Source organism: Malassezia globosa (assembly GCF_000181695.2).
Source record: "Malassezia globosa CBS 7966 chromosome Unknown mgl_sf_1.2, whole genome shotgun sequence".
Lineage (NCBI taxonomy): Eukaryota > Fungi > Basidiomycota > Malasseziomycetes > Malasseziales > Malasseziaceae > Malassezia > Malassezia globosa.
Window position 1 is genome coordinate 95282 of NW_001849873.1, and position 22207 is coordinate 117488.

Consider the following 22207-nt stretch of genomic DNA (forward strand, 5'->3'; position numbering starts at 1 on the left):
TGTTGAGCATATCCATGTTGAAGAGTAGTTGTAAGGATCATAAGAGATGCGCAGCTTCTCTATTTATATTTCGAAGTGTCCCCGTCTGTCACCGACTTGGTGCCTGTCTGTGTGTGGGCCCCATGGAATTTTATGGGAGCACGGACCAGCTAATGCATGATTATCTAAAATCACCGCCCTTCGAGCCTGGTTTGACAAGCAAGTGGCCGCACTCGCACGGAGAGATCACATCACGGTCAATTGTCGGTCGAGAAAAAACCGGGGCAACATGTCTCGATGTGGTTGGACCAACTATATATAGAACGGCAATATATGTGCACTACCCTTGGCATCTTGCGGATTTATGCCGGAAAGTAAACTTGAGGCGGTACTGCCGCAGCCACAGTCATATGTCTCGTTCAGTTTGGTACAATCAAACTGAGGCTTGTGCAGGCGCGTGTTAACCGCGTTGTGCGCATTGCATAGCCATAGCTCTGCATTATGCCGCGAGCCGACTTGAGGTGGCCATTCCTTGAGTAGCTGCTGGAAGTGCGCCGCGCAGTCTCCGCATGGGTATAGTAGGGAGAACAAGTGGATGAATTTGCGCAGATCTTCACTTTGTTGTGGGGTCGGATTCTCAGGAAATCGCGCCATCATTGTGTGTAGGAATCTCCATGTAGATCGACCGAGTTCTGCCTTTGCTGTCGCATTGGTCATTGCAGGTGCATAGGCTCCATCCACCTTTGGCTCGATTTTGACCGCGGGCACATCAACGGACGATAGCCCTGCACTCGTGTGGCCGAATCGGACCGGCTCTGGTACTGCCGGGTCTGTCTTTTGCGGTGGCAAAACTGGACGGTGCTGGTTGTTATAATTGTGCTCCTTAGCTGGGTGCGTCGGCATTACATTGTTAAGAAGCTTTCTCCAGTCTGTGATAGGATGATAAGGCCTCTCTTGCGGTGGATTGTTTTCATAAGGTCCATGGCCTTGAATAGATTGAAGCATGCCCTGCCAGATCCATTCGCCCGTCTTTGGGTCGCGGACAGGAGACGAAGTTCCCTGTGACAAGTACACGAATGCTGGAATAAGAAGTAGCAGTGTCGCTAAGATGAGAAAGCGGAGAAACCTCGTGAGCGTCAGCATGTTCCCTGTCTCGATAGAACCCAAGATTAAATCTTAGGAGCCGCATCAGTAATGCGACGAACTTCCAAGTACTGAGATCTTGCATCACGTGACAAACCTTGTCTGATCAGCTTGCCTCCCCATAACCCTCTCTCTGACACCAGGCCGATGGCGATGCGACATAGTCCCAATGTAGACGTATGAAGCGCCTCTGCATTATCAAGGTACCTAAATTTCATCAGCAACGGCTTTCGAGCTCGTCAAGGAGCGAACTGCTGCACGTTGGCCCCTGTGTACTAGTTGAATCAGGTCTTGAAGTGTAAGCTGGTAAAATCCAGTGTCTAACGTGTTTAAATGCGCAACGATCGCTCCAGCAAACGAATCCCCAGCCCCTGTGCTGTTAAGAGATTTGTCTGAAGGTATTTTCGTAGCTGGTATATGCACAACATTCACGTCGTAGGGCTGTCCAACTGAATTTTGCGTGACTAGAAGCACGCCGCGCGCACCAAGTTTGATGAATTGTGTATGTGCAACAACAGTCATGGTCAATGCGTCCTCGATCAATTCTTGAGGTAATTGCGTTGAATTTGAGAGATTGTTGATTTGCATAGTATTCAACACCCGCGGAAATACATGGCGGATTCGAGCTGCCATGCGCGCAAGTTCGTACTGGTTCGGCGTCATAATAGGAACCATGTGCATTTGTTGAAGAATTTGCATCGCCTCAATGATTCGCTCGCATTTCTTCACGGATGTTGGCTCGTATAAGTATGTAATACGCTCGCTTTTAGCGTGCAATAGAATGGCAGCTAGTGAGGCAGGGCTCAAGTTCGCATCGGCTGCGATAAACTGGGGCCTATACTGACGGAGTTTTTCGGTGACAACTTGTGGCGTTAGCGACTTTTCGACCACCTCCATGTCTGCGATTCCATGAATAAGTTCGCCATGTGCACCAAGCAAAAGGTTGCATATAGCCGTGTGAGAACTGGGGGCGAGCGCGTCTGTACGCATGCAAGACACAGTGAGCATGTCTTGTAGAAGCACCTTACCGAAGACGTCGTTAGCCATCGGTGCAACCAAAACTACTGCCTGCTTATCTTTGATGAGAGCATGGGTGGCTCTGGCAACATTGTGCGCTACACCACCAGCTGACGCGTGGATTCGTCCCGGCGTCGTCGACGATGCAAACATTTGTTTTTGTCGTGATTGTGCGGTAATATCCACAGAAGCACAGCCAAATACCATCACTTGAGACGTCTTTTTCGGCCCATGACCGTCGTACACCTGCGCAACAGACGAATATTGCGGACCAGCAAGTGCAACAGCGCACTGTGCAGCCGTGCGCGCATTGTTCAGCACAAGACCTACGTTACTTCGGACAGAGTTTTGGGCCAGTTGGCCAACACGGCGAAGAAGCCACGGTGTGACTTGTTTTCCCAGCCGGTCCATTCCTTGTTCGTGGCTTTCGCGTATGGCCTGCTCAACAGCCATTTGGATCTCGTCACCGTCAGATTCAAACTCACGAGGGATCGGAACGCCAAAGACCATGCCATTCTGAAGTTGCAGCGCCTCATTGCAAGCTATTACTTCAGCAGCTTGCTCGACACTCGACATGATGGGCACCCAACAACCCGACTTGGCTGTGTAGAAGCAGGGAAACTCACCCGACGGATTGAAAGTATATACTGGAACGCCCTGTGTCTCGAGGTATTCAAGGGTTCGTGGGATATCCAAAATTGACTTGGCACCTGAACAAAATACAGCCACACGGGTCCGACCCAGCTCGGTCAAATCGGCTGACACATCCATGGCTTTGGAAGCTGTGAGATAGGAGTATAGGAAACGTACATGACTCTGCACCGCGATGAACGCCGCCAATCCCTCCCGTAGCAAAAATCCGAATTCCTGCTCTTTGCGCTAAGGCCATAGTCCCACTGACGGTCGTGCCGCCGATCCAGCCTCGACCTTGGGCAAGAACTTGTGCGAGGCTTCCTCGGCCTGCTTTGATGGTTCGCGCAGGATCACTGTCGGAAATGCGCATGAGCTGTGACTTGTCAAGACCAATGTGAGCGCGGCCATCCAGGATAGCTATAGTCGCTGGCTCTGCACCAACGCGGCGAATCTGATCTTGGGCAGCGACCGCCATCTCATAATTGATGGGCCGTGGTAGGCCATGTGTGATGATAGTTGATTCTAGTGCAACAACGGGCCGTCCAGCCTGCAGTGCCGCCTTGACGCCTTCATGCACGATCAGGCGCATTGTTCATTTAGCTGGTGCAAGTACGAACGATTCTGTCCCAAGAAGGGAGACCTTTGGTTCGAGTTAGAGCCTATTTTTCTTTGGTGCCCTCGGCCGCGTACCATCCTGTCATCTCCACCCCAACATGCATGTCACTTCGTGACTGGCCCTCATGCCGTCCCATGTTCGTACTTAAATCATGCTCGAATCAGTGACGTGAGCGAAGACACCTCCACATATCTCCACATACACACGCACACAGACACATACGCGTACTCTCGGCCAATTTCTCCATCGACTTGTCTCAGTCCCCTTTCGTCCTTTCGTGCGACTCGTCCAACACCTCTCATGCCGGGACTTCCGCCACCCCCCTACGGGGCCGTATTTAAAGGCGCAACACTGCAGCTGTTAGAACAGGCAAAAGAACTAGCTGGTCTGTCCTATAGACCATCTGTGTTCAACCCGGCGACGCTGACAAAAAAGGGTCCTGTGCGCGTTGCTAGGAGCCGTGTGCCACCAGCGAGACCAGGTGAAGATCCTGGATTCGACATGTTTTTTGAAATGCATGGGACTGGTGCTAGACGTATCGCACTAATTATGGGACTTGCAAATTCGTGTTTTAGCTGGCTCGACCAAGTCGAGGAGTTCGGTAGTGATCCGTCGTGCTCAGTCCTGGTACTGGATAACCGAGGCTATGGTAATACGAGTTCGCCTGCACAGCGCTACACAACATGTGAGATGGCAAAAGATGTGTTGGAGGTGCTCGATCATATTGGATGGACGGAGGACAAGTCTGTCCACCTCGTAGGTGTGTCCATGGGTGGAATGATTTCGCTGGAAATTGCTCGTCAAAATCCACAGCGACTTGCATCATTGCTTCTTCTCAGTACAACTAGCGGCGACGGCAGCCCATTACCTCCTGCGATGGGTCTAGTTGCGTTAACAAAGAGTATTTTTGCCTCTATGTCCGGACGCACACGCAATGAAGCTCGTGTGAACCGAATGGCAAATGTACTTTTTCCTCTACCTTGGCAAGAAGAGAAGCATGAATCCGACCCACAAGGTCGTAAGAATGGCGAAGTGATGCGTGACATATTGTTATGGCGCTCACAATTCGTCCTTCCACCCTCGACGATGGGTCCTTTGTATCAGATGTCGGCCTGTTTGACACATCATGTTCCTCCGAAGGAGCTCATGAAGATCAACAACAATATACCAAAGGTTGGCATTGTTACGGGTGACTGGGATCAGCTTGTGAGTCCTCGACATTCACGATTTATGCATAAAAAGATGCCCGATGCTGAGTACCACGTATGGCCCGGGGCGGGACATGCTATCCATATTCAGTTCCCCACAGCTTTCAACAAATTTCTACGGAACTGGGTCGGTGCACCTGCGAGGGACTCTGCTCCTTCGTAGGCAATGGTAGTAAATCGAAGTTTGGACCGGTGATGAGTGGGCGTCTATGGCAGGTGCTTTGGGCGTGTTAGAAATTCACGCCATCTTAGGGCCGTCGCTATAAGTTATTCGAATGTAAGATTTGTGTCTCCATGAGGCGACGTAGACGTGTGGGAAGGGTCACTTACATAAATCCTTAGACATGTGTGGAAATAAATGAAGAAAAAGAAATCAAGTTGTCCTAGCCTGCTTTGGTACGACCTGTTCATACACCATCATCATCCCATCCCTATGACCACTATACGACAAGTGCATCCGAGTCCGAATGTAGCCAAGGGTGTTGAATATTGGGAGGGGGTTCCCGCGACTGTTGATGGTGTTTTAGGTGGTTATGGTAATGGCACTTTACCTCGAGTGGATGCTCTTGGTTCACGCACATTTCTTCTTCGCACCCTCCCTTATTTGAGTAGCACACCACCACCTGCGCTTAATGAATCACCACAGATGTGGACACATGAGCGAATTAGACAGCGCGGTGGCAAAGGGAAGACGGTCACACGTGCACTTGATTGCGGTGCGGGCGTAGGACGCGTAACTGAACATGTGCTTTTGCCTCTCGTAGACGAAGTGCACATGGTTGAACCTGTCTTGAAGTTTCTGCAAGAAGCCAAACGCCGTTCTGCTAGTTGGAAGCCACTGCAGCTTTCTGTTGAACAATCGCCATTCTGTGCCCGGAAAGCCGTGTACTTTCACACCTCTACCCTGCAAGAATTCCGTGTGGCTGACCCCATGTCTTCCCAAGATACCCCTCATCAACGCTCTACAGCTCCACCACCATCATACATGCAAGGTAAGGTGACGGAGCCACCAGTGAAACCTGTTCTGTATGACATTGTTCTTTGTCAATGGTGTTTGCAGCATTTATCAGAGGCGGACTTGATTCTTTTTCTCAAGGATGCGAAGACCACACTTCGCCCGCCCAGTTCCGGTGGCGATGCGACTTTCACATGCGATGGCGGTGTGATTTTTGTAAAGGAAAACGTCTGTCGAGACGCCGACGACGGTGGTGAGGCAAGTTGGTACGACTCCGAGGATTATTCGGTGACACGCTCGCGTACATTGTATGAGCGCATTTTCCGGGAAGCTGGTCTTTCCGTCGTTCGATCAGAGGTGCAACTTGGCTTTCCGCCAGAACTATTTGATGTACAGATGTGCGTAACGCAAAAGTGAGTTATTGACGACAGGTGGGCTCTACGCTAGATGAACATGAATTCTATTCAGTGATGATGATCTCGTTTTTGCATGTGCATTTATTTGTGTGCTAGTCAGTTAACCTCATCATATTTGGGCTTCAGCGTCTTCATTTCCACCGCTGCAGTCTTCATTCGGTGAGAAGATCAATTAAGGCCTGCGTGTTTGGAAGTGTTGTGGAGACGATGTCAATCTCCAACATGGACATTTGGCCTACAGTCATGCAACCGTAGATGCTTACGTCGGATGTCGCCCCCCCTCAAATGAAATAAAGTATTTTTGCCCATCCACTTGCATTTTCACAAGCGTCAATTTTTTTCAACATATTGGTGGTGACTTTGTATGATAGATATCATTGAAACGGAGCTGTCCCAGGTGTCGAAAGGCTTTTCCATCATGGGAGGCTTCGTCGTCATCTACGGCTTAATCAGTTATTTCGTAAAGGAGCGCATTTACTTGTCGGAGCCTTTGTTGGCCGTCACAGTTGGGTATGTATCGTTCAGAGAAGCTCACCATGCAGCATTATTATAGGCCCACACGTTTTAAATTGGGTCAATCCGTACGATTGGGCGAGTGAAAGCACTGTGAATCAGGTGACGTATGAACTCACACGCATCGTGATAGCTGTGCAAGTTCTTTTCACCGGGATCGCATTGCCGGAAAAATATGTGCAGAAGGAATGGAAAAGTCTCTCTGTGCTTCTTGTGCTCATTATGACAATCGCTTGGTTTATTACGGCACTACTGATCTGGGGTCTGGTAAAGAATTTAACGTTTCTAGAGGCGTTGTGCATTTCCTCCGCCGTGACGCCGACAGACCCAGTGTTGGCCAGCTCGATCACTTCCGGCCAGTATGCAGAGGAGCATGTGCCTGAGAATGTTAGGCATATCATTCTTGCGGAAAGTGGCGCAAATGATGGTCTGGGATTTCCATTCATGTTTTTAGCTGTCGTCTTGCTCGCCCGAACAGGTCAGGACCGTGGCGAGTCGGTTGGCGGTGAGGTATGGCGATGGTTTTATGGAATCGTTGTCTACGATATTGCTTTATCAATCGCATATGGGATAGTCGTGGGCTACGTGGCACGCAAGTCCCTTCGTTGGGCTGCTGAGCACAAGCTGATCGACATGTCAAACTTTTTTGGCTATGGATTTGGCCTGGCCCTCTTTACGGTTGGCACAGCAGGCCTATTTGGCACGGATGACATTCTCGCCTGCTTTGTGGTCGGCAATGTATTTACATGGGACGACTGGTTCCGTCTGAGGCAGGAGGAGACGGACTTTCAAGAGATTATTGACATGCTCTTGAACGTGGCGATCTTCATGTACATTGGTATGATTATACCCTGGCAAGATTATAGTAATGAAGAACTTGGACTCTCAGGCTGGCGCATGGTGTTACTAGGTATCACGGTCATTCTACTTCGTCGGCCACCGTGGGTACTAGCCACTCACAAGATCATCCCAGCCGTGCATTCATGGTCTCAGGGTGTATTTATGGGATGGTTTGGACCTATTGGCGTCGGTGCTGTGTACTATATTGAGGTTGCCATTCGCTCTGTTCCTGATGATCACACACGCGATCATCTTCGGCGTATTACGTCACCGGTCGTGTTATTCTGTGTGTTTTCGTCTGTCCTCACACATGGTATCACTATTCCAATTACTTACTTTGGTCCTCGTGTGATGAAACACACACACAAAATGCGTCTGTTTCCTCGTCTTACGAAGGGGTCGCAACCAAAAACATTCCTTGGCCGCTTTCTCATGTGGGAAGAGCCTGATGAAACAAGTACGCATGAAAACGCGCTACCATCAACTTCTGAACATACTACCTCGCAAGAAGAGGGTCATTCAACGCATTACGAACCTTTGCATAATGGTCATTTGCCATTTTCTCGCGCTAAGGAGGGGCTTGAACCACCTGATCTTCTCTTGTTGCGCCACCACTCTTATCCACCCGTGCCATCATCGCAAAGATCTTCAGCAGATGCGAGGGTTGTCCCCTTTGACACGTCCGAGCGCAAGGGGTTCGCCTCCCCTGATAAAGAGATGCAGGAGTCATCCATCGCTCCGCCTGCACCAGCCGTTGTCCTATGAATGCTTTCTTGTAACGAGGACACTAGTACACACACACAGACAGACAGTCTCTCTCTCTCTCTCTCTCTCTCTCTCTCTCTCTCTCCCTTCTCCCTCTAATTATCTCTTCTCAGAGCAGTCTCATTTCACGAATTAAGCCACAGCTTTGTGCTCCTATCCCAACGAATGGTGATGATGCCGTGATGGATGCGAGGCATAATTTGACAGCGCTAGCCGAGCATCTCCTTTCGCTCCCAGCTTGTTGTATGTGATATTCGTCAAGAATGCCTTACTTTTGCACTGTGTTCATTTTGTATTTTGGATAGTTCCGCAATGGTTATTGAAGTATCTATGAATTTGTTTGCCCTAAAATTGCCGCGCACTTCCTACTCTTTCTGTACCAAATGATTCATGGCATACAGCAAAAAAGCAGCAGTCCTAGGTAAGCACATTTGAGTTAGTGTGATCCGTTTGACAAAAGTAGTGATTTTCGTATGACTGCTAGTTCTGCGGCGAAGCTTACTACTTCTGCTACACGACGCTTGGTTCAATGCCAAACATCCACTTCGCTTGAGGATCTTGACTTTTCTCCACTTCTCCGTCATGTCAGTGAGCACGACACACGCCACGGGCACGAACATTGGTTTGGCAGCCAGCGTGGATACGACAATGACTTCTGCTTCCAAGTCTGCGGCGAACCAAGGACACGGGGCAGACATGGTCATTAAATTCGAGGGAATGCCCCAAGCATATGCGGAAGGAAGGAAGCGAGCGCCCATGGAGCTTCTGGAGGAACGTGCGCATGAACTTGAGCGGTTGATGGAGCGCTTGCGTGAGGTTGGCCTGTCATGCATTTCTCGCGCAGGACCGCGAGTGCGAGGACAAGTGCTGATCTTTGTACGTTGTCCTGAGCATCTGTTGCGCCAGATGCGGCACTCAGAACGGGTGCATGACTTTTTGCATGGCGTTGTGACGTCAAGTCGGCTGAATCAAGACGAAGCGTTCAAACCGGCACAGCGCGTAAGATATACGCAAATACGCATCGCTGCTCCTTATAAAGACTCGCCACAGAAACATCGTGGCGCTGGAGTCTCTCCCAAATGTGCCGAGTTCCCGCATGTTATGGACATGTTGCCACTACATGACAAAGAATTTAATCGCGCATGGATTTCGTCATGGTCCAAAATGTCTCTTTCCTCCTTTTTCTATGGAATTGGACAACACGAATTCGATAAACTACGCGATCAATTTGGCGTCGACATCGCCATGTATTTCTCATTCCTCAACACATACTTTTTGGCACTTGCGCCCATCTCGGTGCTCGGTCTGATTTTTTGGGCAGCGATCAGACATACAATCGCATGTATGCGTTCCTGCTAATTGTATGGGCGACGGTCTTCGTCGAGATATGGCGCATACGAGAACGTATGCTTGCTGTTCACTGGGGCATGACAGGTGTGTCGTCCGTGTCTCAGCGACATGAGGGTTTTCGTCCACGCACTACGACACGCAGTGCCATCACAGGCGAGTCGGAAGAAGTATTTGAAAACTGGCGTCGCGATGCACGCTTCTTTTCTTGCTTGCCTATTACGATCCTGTTTATTGTTCTGCTTCTCTGCACCATGTCTGTTTTGTTCTTGATTGAGATTGTTGTGACTGAGGTATACGATGGCCCAGGAAAGTCATTTGTCCCGCTCATCCCTACTGTTCTGTTTTCGACTTGCATTCCAATCATCCAGTCGGCCTGGCGTGCGGCTGCGCAGGCTATGACAGACTTTGAGAACCATGCGACGGCGAACAAATTTCGAGCGAGTCTCACGTTTAAAATTTTTGGCATGCAATCTGTTGTCACATACGGCATTCTTGCTTTGACAGCCTACATCTACATTCCTTTTGGCGAGTTCTTAATCAATCAGCTGTACCAGAAAGGGTATTTGACGAGATTATTTTCCATCGTATCAAATGGCACGTACGGACACAAGGGCAGCACGATGAACTTCCGCGTAAGTCCAAATCGTCTTCATGCACAGCTGTTTGCCATGTGTGTGACAGAGCAGATCACAGACACGGCGTCCGAGGTGCTGTTGCCCATGGTGATACGTTACTTCGACAGGCTTATGAAGCGCTTCCGGAGACCTGCTAGTGTGAAGGCTCGGCGTGCTGAATTCGCCAAAACCAATCCGGACCAAGAATTTCTGGAGCGCGTACAGAATGAATTCGATTTGGATGTGTATGATGAGTTTACGGATTATGCCGAGATGGCAACGCAGTTGGGTGTGATTGTTCTTTGGTCGGTGCTATGGCCTCTTGCTCCTGTGATGGGCCTCGTTAACAACTTTTTTGAGCTGCGTTCTGACGCGTACAAGCTTGTGATCAACATGCGTCGACCTTTTCCACGCCGTGTCGAGTCGATCGGCAGTTGGATGAGTGTGTTATCCATTCTTGTGCAGCTCTCTGTATTTACCAATGCATCTATGCTCTTCATGTTTGATGCACTCAAGCCAAACAGCAAGAATCCCTTCCGACCCAGAGATGCGAGTATTTCGCATCGAATCCGACTCTGGATCGTTTCGTTTACTTTTGCCCTCATGTGCAACCAATTGTACTCCCTGATCCATTCGCTCATCCGTCACATTATCGAGCGTTCAATGTGGGCAAACTGTGATGAAGACATCTCGATTCGCCGGCGACTACATATGAACCGCGTGGCTCTGATCAAGCGTTTCGAACATGCGGCCTCGCCTCGCGAACTTGAAACATTGTCGTCATCCGAGCCGGCATCCTACGATCCGTTTTGGGATCTTTCATCTGATACAGGCATTTCTTACATTCGTAATGCTTCAAAGGAAGCGTAGTGTGCACGCGCGCGTGTTTCTCAGAGTCATGGATGTTGCCGTTTCCTCATACATGCTCAGCGACACAGTCCTTTTCTCAACGGTAGGTATGTGCGTCTACCCGCAGTTTGTTACCATCTTTCCTTCCTTTCTTCCCATCTTGCCACCTTGCCACCTTGCCACCTACCACCCTCCACCGAAACGCACGTACCAGGCCCTGGCTCGATCGGCCGAATGGGATGTCGAACGTGCTCATGGGCAAATCCAATGGTCCTTTGGCCCTGGGTGCGATTCAATATACACATGTATGTACACGTAGACGAATTTGCAACCCCACAATTCACTCGTCGCTTATACAGTTGAGTAGCCGGCCAGTTTGGCAACGTCAGGCGCCGTGAGCACTTGATCGACAGCCGTGTCCCATGACGAACGACACACTGCTTGTACAGCTTCGTGCAGAGCTGATGCAGCGAGACATATCCGCAGCACAACAGCCTGACGACGAGGCCCTGCAGATGATGCTAGATGTTGAGCATGGGGACGTGAATGCTGCAGCGGAGGCCATACGTGACGCGCACACAGCTGAAATGCGTGTCTCTTCGCAGATGCCGGCGGCATCAGCGACAACATCGTTGCAGGATTCTATGTTCGCAGCGCGCGCATCGACAGAGCCCGCCGCTACGTCGCTCACAGCCGCACTACCAGCCTCTACCCCTGCGCGCATGCAAGAGGGTGCGCCGACATCGTGGCTTGCTTGGGTTTTACGTCTCGTGTCATGGCCAGTCTCTTGGATAGGCGCAACAATGCTTTGGTGTTTCCGTTTACTTCACCGCCTCAGTGGGCAAAGGCAAGGCACCGAATCCAATGGCCTCACTCGGTATGCACAAGACCCGGACGTCTGTGCACGTGTATGGATTGACGAGCTCGAACGCGACACGAATGGCTCCATATCGCGTGATGCCACATCTATGCAGCGTGTCTCGCTTCCACCGTTCATTGGATGCAGCTACTCAGAGGCACTGCGCCGAGCAAAACACAATCTTCAAATCCTCGTGGTCATACTAACGAGCCAAGCGCACAGTGACTACCAAATCTTCCGCCAGCAGGTGCTTACAGACCCTACTCTTGTGCGCACGCTGCAATCGCCGGACCTGCTCGTGTGGGGCGGCGACATTCGTGATCGAGAGGCGTTCCGCGTTGGTACACTACTCGAGGCAAGCACGTATCCGTTTATTGCATTCATTGCACTGCAACCGCGTCGTTCTCGCTCGCGTGGAACGATCGTGCCGCACCCAGCAGTGCTATCCCGGATCGAGGGATCACCACACACCGCCCTTTCAGCTTCTGCACTTTCCACACACATCACGGACGTTTTGCTGCCTCGCACATACTCTTACCTTACTCAGCTACGACGCGAACGTCGGCACAGGGATATGGAGCGAGATCTCAGGATGGAACAAGACCGAGCGTATGAGGAAGCAAGTCAACGTGATCAAGCCCGGGTACTACGCAGCCGAGCTGAGCACGAGCGTCAGATGGAGCAGCAACAGTCACAAGCGGCTGCCGAGGCAGAGCGTGCTCATCAACATGCGCTTCATGCACAATGGCGCTCATGGGCACGTGCATCTCTAGTGCCAAAAGAGCCTGACGTGGGTGTAGCACCTGCAATTCGCATCTCTGTCAAGCTGCCGGATGGGCGCAATCTCCAGCGCCGATTCCGCTCCTCTGATACGTTAGAGCAGTTGTATGCGTATGTTGATACCATTGATGTCCTTCCTTTGCAACATTCGCTTCCTAAAATGGATACTTCGTACGTTCACACGTACAAGTTCCACCTTGTACAGACATATCCTCGCCGTGTGCTGCCACTAGAGCATCTTTCAATGCAACTTCAGGACATTGAGGGACTTGGGCCTAGTGCGAACCTGATTGTCGAGGCGTCTATGTCTTTGGTGGACGAAGACGAGGAAGATGACGAGGATGAACTATAATATCTATGCTTTGAATAACAAGACTTTATTTGATATATGCGTAGTTGTGCTAAGTCGTGCATACTTGTATGGCGTCAAAAGCAAGAAAAGCTGTCTGCGATTGTCTATCAACATGTACATGTTACAAAACACGCCACAGAGCGTAGCAAGGCAGCAAAAGCTCTGAAGACCTGTCGCAACTACAAAAACATTCGAGTAGAAACCAAATAGTGAGCAACTGCCGAAGACTGGATAAAATGCGATCGATTCAGGGAGTCCCCTCTCCACACGCTTTCCATTCATACTCATCAGTCTGAAATCCATTTACTCTTGGTCAGTGAAAAGGAACTTGAGGGTACCATAATAAGCAATGACAGGATAGTCTTGATGAGACACACCAGGGATAAAGTCAATAGTGTGCGATTTAGACCAGCCCTCCGTCGAATTACCCCGCTGGGCAACCCATTCGGCAGCACGGCACACACGAGAGACCCCTTGGGCATTCGCCTTGCAGTTTTCCGGGCCGTGGCCATTATCATCAAGTGATACAGAGAAATGGATGCGACGTTTCAGGAAATTTTCGATACGATGAACTCCATTCTTGCCTGACCCTTTGCGTCCGTATTTGGGAATACTCTTGTGTACCGACATGCCGTAAGGCCATTCGCCGTATTCAGGACATTTCGCAGTGCTAAAGGGGCGTGTGTCATTGAGCCACACGTACGAGCCTGGATTACCAACCCAGTATTTCAAACGAGCGTCTTCATCGGTCAGATCCCGTAACATGGCATAGTGCATCGATGTTTGACCACCCATCGAGTGACCGGCAACCGTAACTGTCTTCATGTTCGGGAATTGTTGTCTGTCAAGAAGCATTGAAACATAGAAGTCCAGAACATCAAATGAGCTCATGTGCTTGAATGCCCGTGGATGACGCACTGTGTCACCGGCCGACCAGCCGGCTTTTTGAAATGTGATTTCATTTTTCTTCATCGCACCCCTTTTACGGTCTACCTCATCCATGAATGTGGGCGACAGCATTAGCACCTTGCCCGAACCAACATTAAGCTCTGGATACTTTTGTGCTACACGGTATGCGTTACCCAGAAGGTTCAAGTACTTCCAAGAATCACGCCATTGACCGGGTATCAAAATGATAGCACGTTCAATTTTTTCTGGATCGTAGTGCTTGTTCACATAGAAGGGATCGATGGCAATATCGTCGCCGCTCTTCGACACCACAAGTGATCGGTTCAGCTTAAACATGTTGAACCTTTCCGGTAGCCATAGATAGCCCGTCTTGTAAGTCCCAATTGTCCAAGGATTCCAGGTGAAAAATGCACCGCGCGACCACGGAACTTGTTGTAAATCACCAGTACCGGTTATGTTTGCATCCGAAGCCCACAATGACTGATCAGGATCAAAAATCCCAGGAAACTCGAGAATTTTCTGGGCAGCCGCAATCGGGTCTGACTTGCCCAGGTCCTCTACAGTCGCCTGCGCCTCTGGAGAGCCTTGTGCTTGGGCGATCGATACAAGCTGAGCTAAGAGGCTTGTAAGTGCTAATGCGCAGCTAAGCCACGTTCGGGTAAAGTGCATGGTAGGTCCGAACTCAATCGCTAGCAAACAGAGTTCTGACGAGCTTCGCTACGCCGAACAAATTGATGGACCGGTAGGCTGTTTATATCGATAAACGAAATCTCACAGCCCGATTTCATAAACAATGCTGCTGGAGTCCATTTCCTAATTTGCATAAAAACCTTCTTGCGGAGATACATATATTATGCAAGACCTGAAATTTCATATATTGTCGATACATTTTCCGATGATAAAATAAAGCATGTCCTAGTAGGGAAGGTTGGTTTGAAATTCACGTGATCTTGTTCACAAATAATTGGACGTCTCAGCTGTGCGTTTGCAATCAAATAGAGCGAGGGCCGGTGATTCGATAAGCTCGCCTAAGATTGGTGTAATTCTAGCTTGTCGCTCAATCTCGGAATCATGAGGTGCACGCCAAGTAATGCACAAAATAGAAGACCAATTCCAGTGGCTCTACGGACATAGACCTTGCATGACAGCACGTGCAAGCTTCGTTGTGAAGACGGCCGGTTTGCGGCTCGTTCCCAATGCAATAGTTTTAACGCGTATGCAATGTAAGGGTGGTAGGCGAGCCACACGTAATAGTGCTGATGAGATCGTGTATTTGGGAGTTCGTTCGTGTAACGGCGCTTTGACTATCCGATACCATTCGCCCCAGCTTGATTCGTTGTGTTCACCTTCATACGTCAGCTACCTAAGCAAGCCAAACCATATCAGCGTTCATGACTGTATCCCTGATGACTTTTATATCTATGAATTTCGCACAAAAAAATAGGCACATGAAAACCACGAAACCATCGCTGGAGCTAGACGAGCTTTTAAGGCATTCTTATTTCTATCACAAGACTAATTAGCATGGTGGATCTCAGTGTCGGTTACCCTTAGACCTCCGATCCGAAGCAGAAAGCCAGATAATGGCCCCTGATTCGCGGCGTACCTGGGGTATATCACGTGATTACTACCGTAGCTCTCGTGTGTCTCGCCGCATGTCTGCACACATGAGATAGTTGTGCACGGCCATTTATTAGCTCGTATTATGCCGGCGACGACTCTCGCGCGCGTCGTGATGCGGCCGACCGCACGCGGTAAGGTCTTGCCAAATATGTTGTGTCGCTCACTCTCCAACTCGTTGAGTGTTCGGCAAAATAAAGTGTCGGCATTAGACTTCCAGCTTTCCTCCGCAGATGCTATTTATCGTGCGCGTCTTGCCGCACTGGAGCAGCTCTTGCCTATCATCAAGGGTCGCTGGGGTGGCGCTGGTTTTGCAGTCTCACAGGCACTCGGTCTTGGTTGGCTTACCGATTCGGAAGAATCGGTTATGCGTTATGTGTCTTCGCGAGCAGTGTACGTGCCTATGTGGGTAGTCGACGCCATGTTCCATCTTCCATGCCGTGGTGATAATGGTTCAGCACGAGCATCATTTATTTCGACCAATTCAACTTTCCCAGGCAATGCATGGAAGCCTATGGACACTCTACCACTTCGACCACCTCCCCCACGCACAGACAACTCGCCTCCTCCAACACAGGCCCTTATCACGCCGAATGACGAGCCCATGACATATACACCTTTTTCACGCCAACGCCATCTGTTTCCTGACGTTGAGATACCAGAAGGAATTAGTGTGCTCCCATTTAACATATCTCCATTATCGCTACCAGATATTTGCAAGGCGGCAGACCTTCGTACTTCGATGGTCGATCTACTTTCGGAAGGTCCTGCATTGCATATTAATCGGCGATTCACGATTCTACCTGGTGTTGAGATTCAAGTGGCGAATCTTGACACAAGCCGGTCTGACGATACAAAGGCTATGCTTCGAATGGAGCTTGACAAACTTTCGTTCGATATGTTCGCTTGCTATCCAGTCATGCTTCCGATCCATTTGATCGAGTTTCAATATGACGCGCATGGCGAAAAGGATAGGCAAGCGACTGTAGCGCTCGGCGCATGGGATCCCAGTACGTTTTGAATTTTGATCAGGTCCACTAACACGTTTTTCTCCAACAGGCTTACTAGCATATGCAGTTCGCAGTGACGAGCAGGATGCGTGGGTGTCAAAGAGCAGTGCTTCTTGGCTAGACATTGACATTCTTGACTTTGATCCGCGAGTGCCCGTTGCTCCGTCCGCTTTGGACCCTAACGCCAAGAGTGAGACGGAGGTGTCTGATGCGCGTATCATTGACCTCATGGCACAACAGACACAAATGCAAAGTGTCATGGAGCATCGGGCACGATATTTCGTGGAAAATGCTGACTGGTCCATCTGTGAGGAGTGGGAGCGCGAGCATGCCAAGGATGCGCCCTCGTCAGAGGAAACCACAAGTGGCCTAGGCAGCAAAATCAACTGGCACAATGTGCACATTCGTCCATACTATCAAGAAGTCGAAACCAATCGTCGGTATGCAGCGCTATCGACTGAGGCAGCCTTTTCCTCTCGCCTGCTTGATGGAATTGAAAAGGACCGTCAAAATGGTGTGGATGTATCACATGTGCAGACATTCCATGACGGAGAGCTCGTATCAGGTGCGTAAAATTTGAGAAAAATCATAGTTCTGCTGTAATATGGCTATTGACACGGATTCAGGCGACGAAGCGATTGATGTGCTTCGGGACCGTATGTCCAGGATCCACACTCAACGTGCTGCGGCCAAGCCTCACTGGGTGGATGAGCGGATATAAGCGGTAGCATAGGATACTGAACTGTCTTGCACATGACAACAGGCGTTACTTTGCTGCATGATGCTTGTTAGTACCACGCACATCAAGACAAGATCAATAAATATATATGTGCTTGTGGATGCATGATTTCATGCGGAAAAAAACGTACCTTATAATGAGTGAAGCGACATTCGAACATGGCACCGCGATCTTCGAGAATCTCGAGAATCGTGAGCAGAAGAAGAATCGGGTTACGACCACAGATTGTGTTCCCCGTTTTCGTCAAGTGCATTGCGAATGCTTGTCGTGCACGTCGCGAGCCGTGCTTGTTAAAGCTAATGGCCGACATGCCTTCGGCATCCAAGTTCTGAATGGATTGGTAAATTGGCATTTTCGGTTCGATACAGCTCTTGTTCGCCGACGAGAGCATGATGCCCTTGCTTGTAGACGTAGGCTGATACCACGTGTATTGGAAGCGGCTACCCCAATGGCAAAAGTCGCTTGATATGACAAAAAGCGTACGCGGGTCAGCGAAGTACTGGGCAAAGCATAAAGCATATGCGAAATTCATTTGCTCTGGCAGATGCCCAACAAGCACGGGCACAATTTTTACATCGCGCTCGCCCCACACTTTGTATATGTAGGGCAGGTGCATCTCGATACTGTGTTCTGCCTCATCGACTTCTTCCGACATCATTGCAAACATCTTCGTACTGCGGAGTTGCTGAACGACACCCTCGTCCACATCAAGATTACCCAAAGGTGTGGCGAATTTTTTGAAAGGCGATAGGGCACATCCTTGCAGATACGCAACGTGAGAAGGACCCAGAACAAACACTCGATCACTGAAAAAATGTCAGAATCGACGGATCGTTTTCCAACTAGCCTTTATTGTGCGAATACAGGCATCATACATACATGTCGTCTGGGCGGATGCAGCCGTACGCCCAGGCGGCTGATGATCCTGAGAATGTGTAGCCAGCGTGCCTGTATAAAATCAGCCTTGCACTATCACGTACGGTGCGATGATAGCCTTAGACCCTTGTCCCATAGGATTGCGAGCCACAGACGGAATATTCGCGTCGTTCGTAGTTGTTTCAGCTGCTGTTTTCAGCCACTGAAAGAGTGCCTGATCGAGATCATCACCTCGCTCATCAGCGACATGCATACGTACGTTGAGAGGAATACCAAGTTCCAGCATGGGATGCAGCTCTGGTACTCATGATACTACAGCAATTCGCTCTAGAGTGCGACGTAGGAGGTTGTGAATCGTAAGGAAAGTTGAATGTTGATTGCTTTTGGACTGTTCCAAACCTTGACAAGAGGCGCGGAGGGACCACGTTTAAAAAATCTTATCCTATGACCGTGGAGAAATTGACAAATCATCGTCGTAATCGAGATCGTTGGCACGTGTGGAAAGACATGTCGGGCGCAAACTCTCCACACTACGTGCCTAGTCCGAGAGATCTTGTCCTGGCCGTTTCAACGACTTTTGTCCTGAGCCGAACTGCTTTGTGTTTTCCTCCACACATCTGTCACTTGCCCACTCGTTCATGGATGGCGTCTTGGCGTGGCGTTGCGCGTTGGCGCATCGCCATTGCGTTGCCATTAGTAACGCGCTTCTATGAAGTGCGATACTACGGTGTTCGAATGTGCACCTCCGGCTCAGTCAAGCTTCGTCCGTACCAGCAGGAATGTGTCGATGCCTGCATCGACGCTCTCGAACGAAAGCACCTCACGCGGATCGGGGTCTCAGCACCCACCGGGAGCGGGAAAACGACGATGTTTCTTGAACTTGTGTCGCGCATTTTCTCACGAGAAGCAAATACATCACATGCGTTGATCCTTGTAAACGGCATCACACTTGCACAGCAAGCAGCTGAGCGCGCCAAACGCATGTTCCCTCACATGACTGTGGACATGGATCAGGGCGCGCGTCACGTAGCTTCTGGTGAAGCAGACATTACTGTTGCGACTGTTCAGACGCTGCGGCAGCCGAAACGTCTCGCGAAATACAACCCCCACAAATTCAAGTGCGTGATTGTCGACGAGGCCCATCATTCGACGTCGCCAAGCTACCTATCGGTTCTGTCTCACTTTCACAAAGCGATTGTACCATCAAATAAGCATGGATCTACCACCGATGCAACGACACCCATCATTGGATTCTCTGCTACTTTTACGCGACATGACGGTGTGGCGTTGGGCCTCGTCTTTGAAGAAATTGTCTTCCACAAAGACTTTCTTGATATGATTGACGAACAGTGGTTATGTCCCGTGCGATTTACATTGATTCGAGCTGACTTTGATTTGTCGAAAGTATCGACAACTTCCAGTGACTACGTCGTGTCATCATTAGCACATGTGGTCAATCGACCTGACGTTAATGAATTGGTCGTTCGCTCATGGATGGATCTAGCAGGTGCCACGCGTCAATCCACGCTTGTATTTGCCGTGGATGTTGCACATGTACATGCGCTTGTAAAAGAGTTTCAAGTCCGTGGTATTGATGCTCGTGGAATTCATGCCTCCATGCGTTTGACCGAGCGTGAATCTCTGCTTGCGTCATTTCAGCGCGCTGATTTTCCTGTACTAATCAATTGCGGTACGTTTCTGCAGCAGTCATAAAATGGTTTGGATCTATCTTACACGCTGTGCAGCAATTCTTACAGAGGGCGCAGATATGCCGGGGATTGATTGTGTCTTGCTTATGCGCCCGACCAAGTCTCGTAACCTATTCGCACAGATGATCGGTCGTGGTATGCGAAAAAGCGCGGGTAAATCCGACTGTCTGATCTTGGATGTTGTTGGAAATGCACACAATGACCTTGTATGCACACCTACTCTCTTAGGTTTGGAAGAGCAGAATATTGCATCGGACGAGGCTACCGTTGTCGATGGCACACGTCATCGGTATGATACTACGAGAGCAACAGTCCATGCGTATACTAACAAAACTTTTCAGGCATCCAAATCATTCCTAGAACCACCTGAACACGTCGCTTTTATCGACTTTGACGATGTACATGAACTACAAAAGGCGATGAGTATGGGTGCGGCCAAATCAGTCAAAGAACTGTCCCCCTATGCATGGGTTGATTGTGGCGCCGATACGTATGTGCTGGGCTCGTTTGACGGAGCGTACGTGAAGGTTCGTCGTGTCGATTCAGAATGGCATGCCCATTATTATGCGCGGAATGCAGCGTTTTGGAAAGACGTTGCAGCCGGCCTAACATTGAATGCGCCCTATTTCAAGCGTAAAGTTCTTGCATCTACTGATCTTGGGCATGCATTGCGTGGCTGTGACACGTTCATGAACCGTGTGCTGGAAGCCTCAAATAGGTCCCCCATGTGGCTACGACGACAAGCACGTTGGCGTGCGATGCCAGCGACGCCGAAATCTCGTGCTCTCCTCGCACAAACACTCACACATCGCTGTCATACGTTGAGTACTCCGTCCATTTCACCCAGTATGACGCAGGGATCGCTACAACGCGCTATGATTCGACTTCGTCACGGTGGCAAATCGTTGTGGCGCAGCGCCATGAAGCGACACAATCGTTTGCACGCACGGAAAGCTTCACAAAATGTACAAGTAGGCCCGTTGCCGCTCTAATTTTGCATATGTGAATCTCATTGGCATAATTCATTCTCGCAGACCGGACGCAAATACATCGTTGTAAGGATGCACATCGTTCCTGACACGTCTAAATGAATGGGTTGGTGTGTAAAAACAAATTAATAATGTCGACACACAACACTCGCCCCCTTCCTCCAACTGCCGATAGAAAGCTGTTTTTTTCTTACAAATTTTCGTGTTTTTCTTGCGCAGAGAACAAGACCGTGTTGGTCTTACCTGCGGTAACGCGTTCCACAAGAACTAGACGAAAAAAGATATCACGGCAATGGACTGTACAGGCATACTTCAGTATACAGAAAAATATTTGATTCGCGTACGTGGTACATAGGCTCACAGCAGAGAGGTATCCGCGTAGGTTGCTTGGGTGTCTACTGACGATGGCGTAGTATCTCCTCCGCAAACTCTTTCGAAAGGGCAGACCATCACATGGTGGTAGCGGTGCCGGAGCTGATGCTGGCGTGGGTGCTTATCAAACGGGGGGCCTAGGATACCCCCCACAAGCATTCAATCAGCATGGATTTCAGCAAGCATACCCGACGCAGCAAGGGTTTCAGCCTAGCTATGGCCCGGCCTACAGCGCACCTGGAGGCCCAGCAGCGAATTCCGCTCAGATCCTGGGAGCCAATGCAAATATTCACGACTTTGACGATAACAACAAAAATGCGCAGAATCCACACTACAAAGCACTGCGAAGCAAAGCCCAGTCTGAAGGCGACAAGATGGCACATTGCTTTGAGCAGTCCCAGCAAGCGTATGCTCGCAGGCGCATGGCGCTGGTGCAAAGAAACTAAGCCAGGAAGGTCATCAGCACAAGGCGGCCATGGAACGCCTCAACACTGAGGCGAGGCAGTGGATCTTTGCAGCAAACAATGCTGACAGTCCCCCAGATACTCTCGACCTTCACGGCTTGTACGTGAAAGAGGCGCTTATCAAAGTCGAGGAGGCCATTCAAAAAGCACAAGCACAAAACTACACAGAGCTGAAACTTATTGTCGGCAAGGGTCTGCATTCAAAAGACCATGTTGCTCATATCAAGCCAGCCGTCGAACGCTTATTGTCAAGGTGCGTTTGGAAATCCGTCGTCAAAGCCACGCCTTGCCTTACTGACAGCTTACTCCAACAGGTATCATTTGGATGCACATGTTGACAAACACAATGCAGGCATTGTTGTGGTCAACTTGGCAGGTCCTAAAGGCGGTGGTTCGCTTGACTTTACCCGTGATATCGCTCGACACGCCACAGGCAACGACCAGGAGTGTGTGGTCATGTAAACCTCATGCCTGTTCAAATGCAAGCATTATTACATACATTATCGCCAAAGCCATGAAAGCCAATGCGACTTATCTTCGTCTCGTTGTTGCATCTTCTGTGCGGCCATGGAAACGCCGCATTGTCGAAGTCCCTGAATCCTGGCACTTACAGCTTCGACCAACAGAGGA

At 49.8% G+C, this 22207-nt stretch overlaps 13 protein-coding genes across 13 annotated transcripts; 9 read left to right on the top strand and 4 right to left on the bottom strand.

The window, feature by feature from the left end:
* Positions 1 to 291: 291 nt before the first annotated feature.
* MGL_0688 (uncharacterized protein) lies at positions 292 to 1122 on the bottom strand (the record flags this gene model as incomplete). Its single annotated transcript, XM_001732043.1, has 1 exon — positions 292 to 1122. One exon carries the CDS (start codon positions 1120 to 1122, stop codon positions 292 to 294), a length of 831 nt encoding a protein of 276 aa, XP_001732095.1.
* Positions 1123 to 1329: 207 nt separating this feature from the next.
* On the bottom strand, positions 1330 to 3361 carry MGL_0689 (uncharacterized protein; the record flags this gene model as incomplete). The annotated part of the gene is made up of 2 exons (XM_001732044.1): positions 1330 to 2912; positions 2950 to 3361. 2 exons carry the CDS (start codon positions 3359 to 3361, stop codon positions 1330 to 1332), a joined length of 1995 nt encoding a protein of 664 aa, XP_001732096.1.
* A 327-nt stretch (positions 3362 to 3688) lies between these two features.
* On the top strand, positions 3689 to 4759 carry MGL_0690 (uncharacterized protein; the record flags this gene model as incomplete). The annotated part of the gene is made up of 1 exon (XM_001732045.1): positions 3689 to 4759. One exon carries the CDS (start codon positions 3689 to 3691, stop codon positions 4757 to 4759), a length of 1071 nt encoding a protein of 356 aa, XP_001732097.1.
* A 270-nt stretch (positions 4760 to 5029) lies between these two features.
* MGL_0691 (uncharacterized protein) lies at positions 5030 to 5968 on the top strand (the record flags this gene model as incomplete). Its single annotated transcript, XM_001732046.1, has 1 exon — positions 5030 to 5968. One exon carries the CDS (start codon positions 5030 to 5032, stop codon positions 5966 to 5968), a length of 939 nt encoding a protein of 312 aa, XP_001732098.1.
* A 417-nt stretch (positions 5969 to 6385) lies between these two features.
* Positions 6386 to 8085, top strand: MGL_0692 (uncharacterized protein; the record flags this gene model as incomplete). The annotated part of the gene is made up of 2 exons (XM_001732047.1): positions 6386 to 6477; positions 6510 to 8085. The coding sequence occupies 2 exons, from the start codon at positions 6386 to 6388 to the stop codon at positions 8083 to 8085; spliced, it is 1668 nt and encodes a 555-aa protein (XP_001732099.1).
* A 582-nt stretch (positions 8086 to 8667) lies between these two features.
* Positions 8668 to 9444, top strand: MGL_0693 (uncharacterized protein; the record flags this gene model as incomplete). The annotated part of the gene is made up of 1 exon (XM_001732048.1): positions 8668 to 9444. One exon carries the CDS (start codon positions 8668 to 8670, stop codon positions 9442 to 9444), a length of 777 nt encoding a protein of 258 aa, XP_001732100.1.
* A 47-nt stretch (positions 9445 to 9491) lies between these two features.
* Positions 9492 to 10919, top strand: MGL_0694 (uncharacterized protein; the record flags this gene model as incomplete). The annotated part of the gene is made up of 1 exon (XM_001732049.1): positions 9492 to 10919. The coding sequence occupies one exon, from the start codon at positions 9492 to 9494 to the stop codon at positions 10917 to 10919; it is 1428 nt and encodes a 475-aa protein (XP_001732101.1).
* Positions 10920 to 11320: 401 nt separating this feature from the next.
* Positions 11321 to 12889, top strand: MGL_0695 (uncharacterized protein; the record flags this gene model as incomplete). Its single annotated transcript, XM_001732050.1, has 1 exon — positions 11321 to 12889. One exon carries the CDS (start codon positions 11321 to 11323, stop codon positions 12887 to 12889), a length of 1569 nt encoding a protein of 522 aa, XP_001732102.1.
* A 303-nt stretch (positions 12890 to 13192) lies between these two features.
* On the bottom strand, positions 13193 to 14467 carry MGL_0696 (uncharacterized protein; the record flags this gene model as incomplete). Its single annotated transcript, XM_001732051.1, has 1 exon — positions 13193 to 14467. The coding sequence occupies one exon, from the start codon at positions 14465 to 14467 to the stop codon at positions 13193 to 13195; it is 1275 nt and encodes a 424-aa protein (XP_001732103.1).
* A 1036-nt stretch (positions 14468 to 15503) lies between these two features.
* MGL_0697 (uncharacterized protein) lies at positions 15504 to 16439 on the top strand (the record flags this gene model as incomplete). Its single annotated transcript, XM_001732052.1, has 1 exon — positions 15504 to 16439. The coding sequence occupies one exon, from the start codon at positions 15504 to 15506 to the stop codon at positions 16437 to 16439; it is 936 nt and encodes a 311-aa protein (XP_001732104.1).
* Positions 16440 to 17124: 685 nt separating this feature from the next.
* On the bottom strand, positions 17125 to 17822 carry MGL_0698 (uncharacterized protein; the record flags this gene model as incomplete). The annotated part of the gene is made up of 2 exons (XM_001732053.1): positions 17125 to 17202; positions 17298 to 17822. 2 exons carry the CDS (start codon positions 17820 to 17822, stop codon positions 17125 to 17127), a joined length of 603 nt encoding a protein of 200 aa, XP_001732105.1.
* Positions 17823 to 18685: 863 nt separating this feature from the next.
* On the top strand, positions 18686 to 20744 carry MGL_0699 (uncharacterized protein; the record flags this gene model as incomplete). The annotated part of the gene is made up of 2 exons (XM_001732054.1): positions 18686 to 19733; positions 19789 to 20744. 2 exons carry the CDS (start codon positions 18686 to 18688, stop codon positions 20742 to 20744), a joined length of 2004 nt encoding a protein of 667 aa, XP_001732106.1.
* Positions 20745 to 21787: 1043 nt separating this feature from the next.
* MGL_0700 (uncharacterized protein) lies at positions 21788 to 22039 on the top strand (the record flags this gene model as incomplete). Its single annotated transcript, XM_001732055.1, has 2 exons — positions 21788 to 21830; positions 21930 to 22039. The coding sequence occupies 2 exons, from the start codon at positions 21788 to 21790 to the stop codon at positions 22037 to 22039; spliced, it is 153 nt and encodes a 50-aa protein (XP_001732107.1).
* Positions 22040 to 22207: the final 168 nt, after the last annotated feature.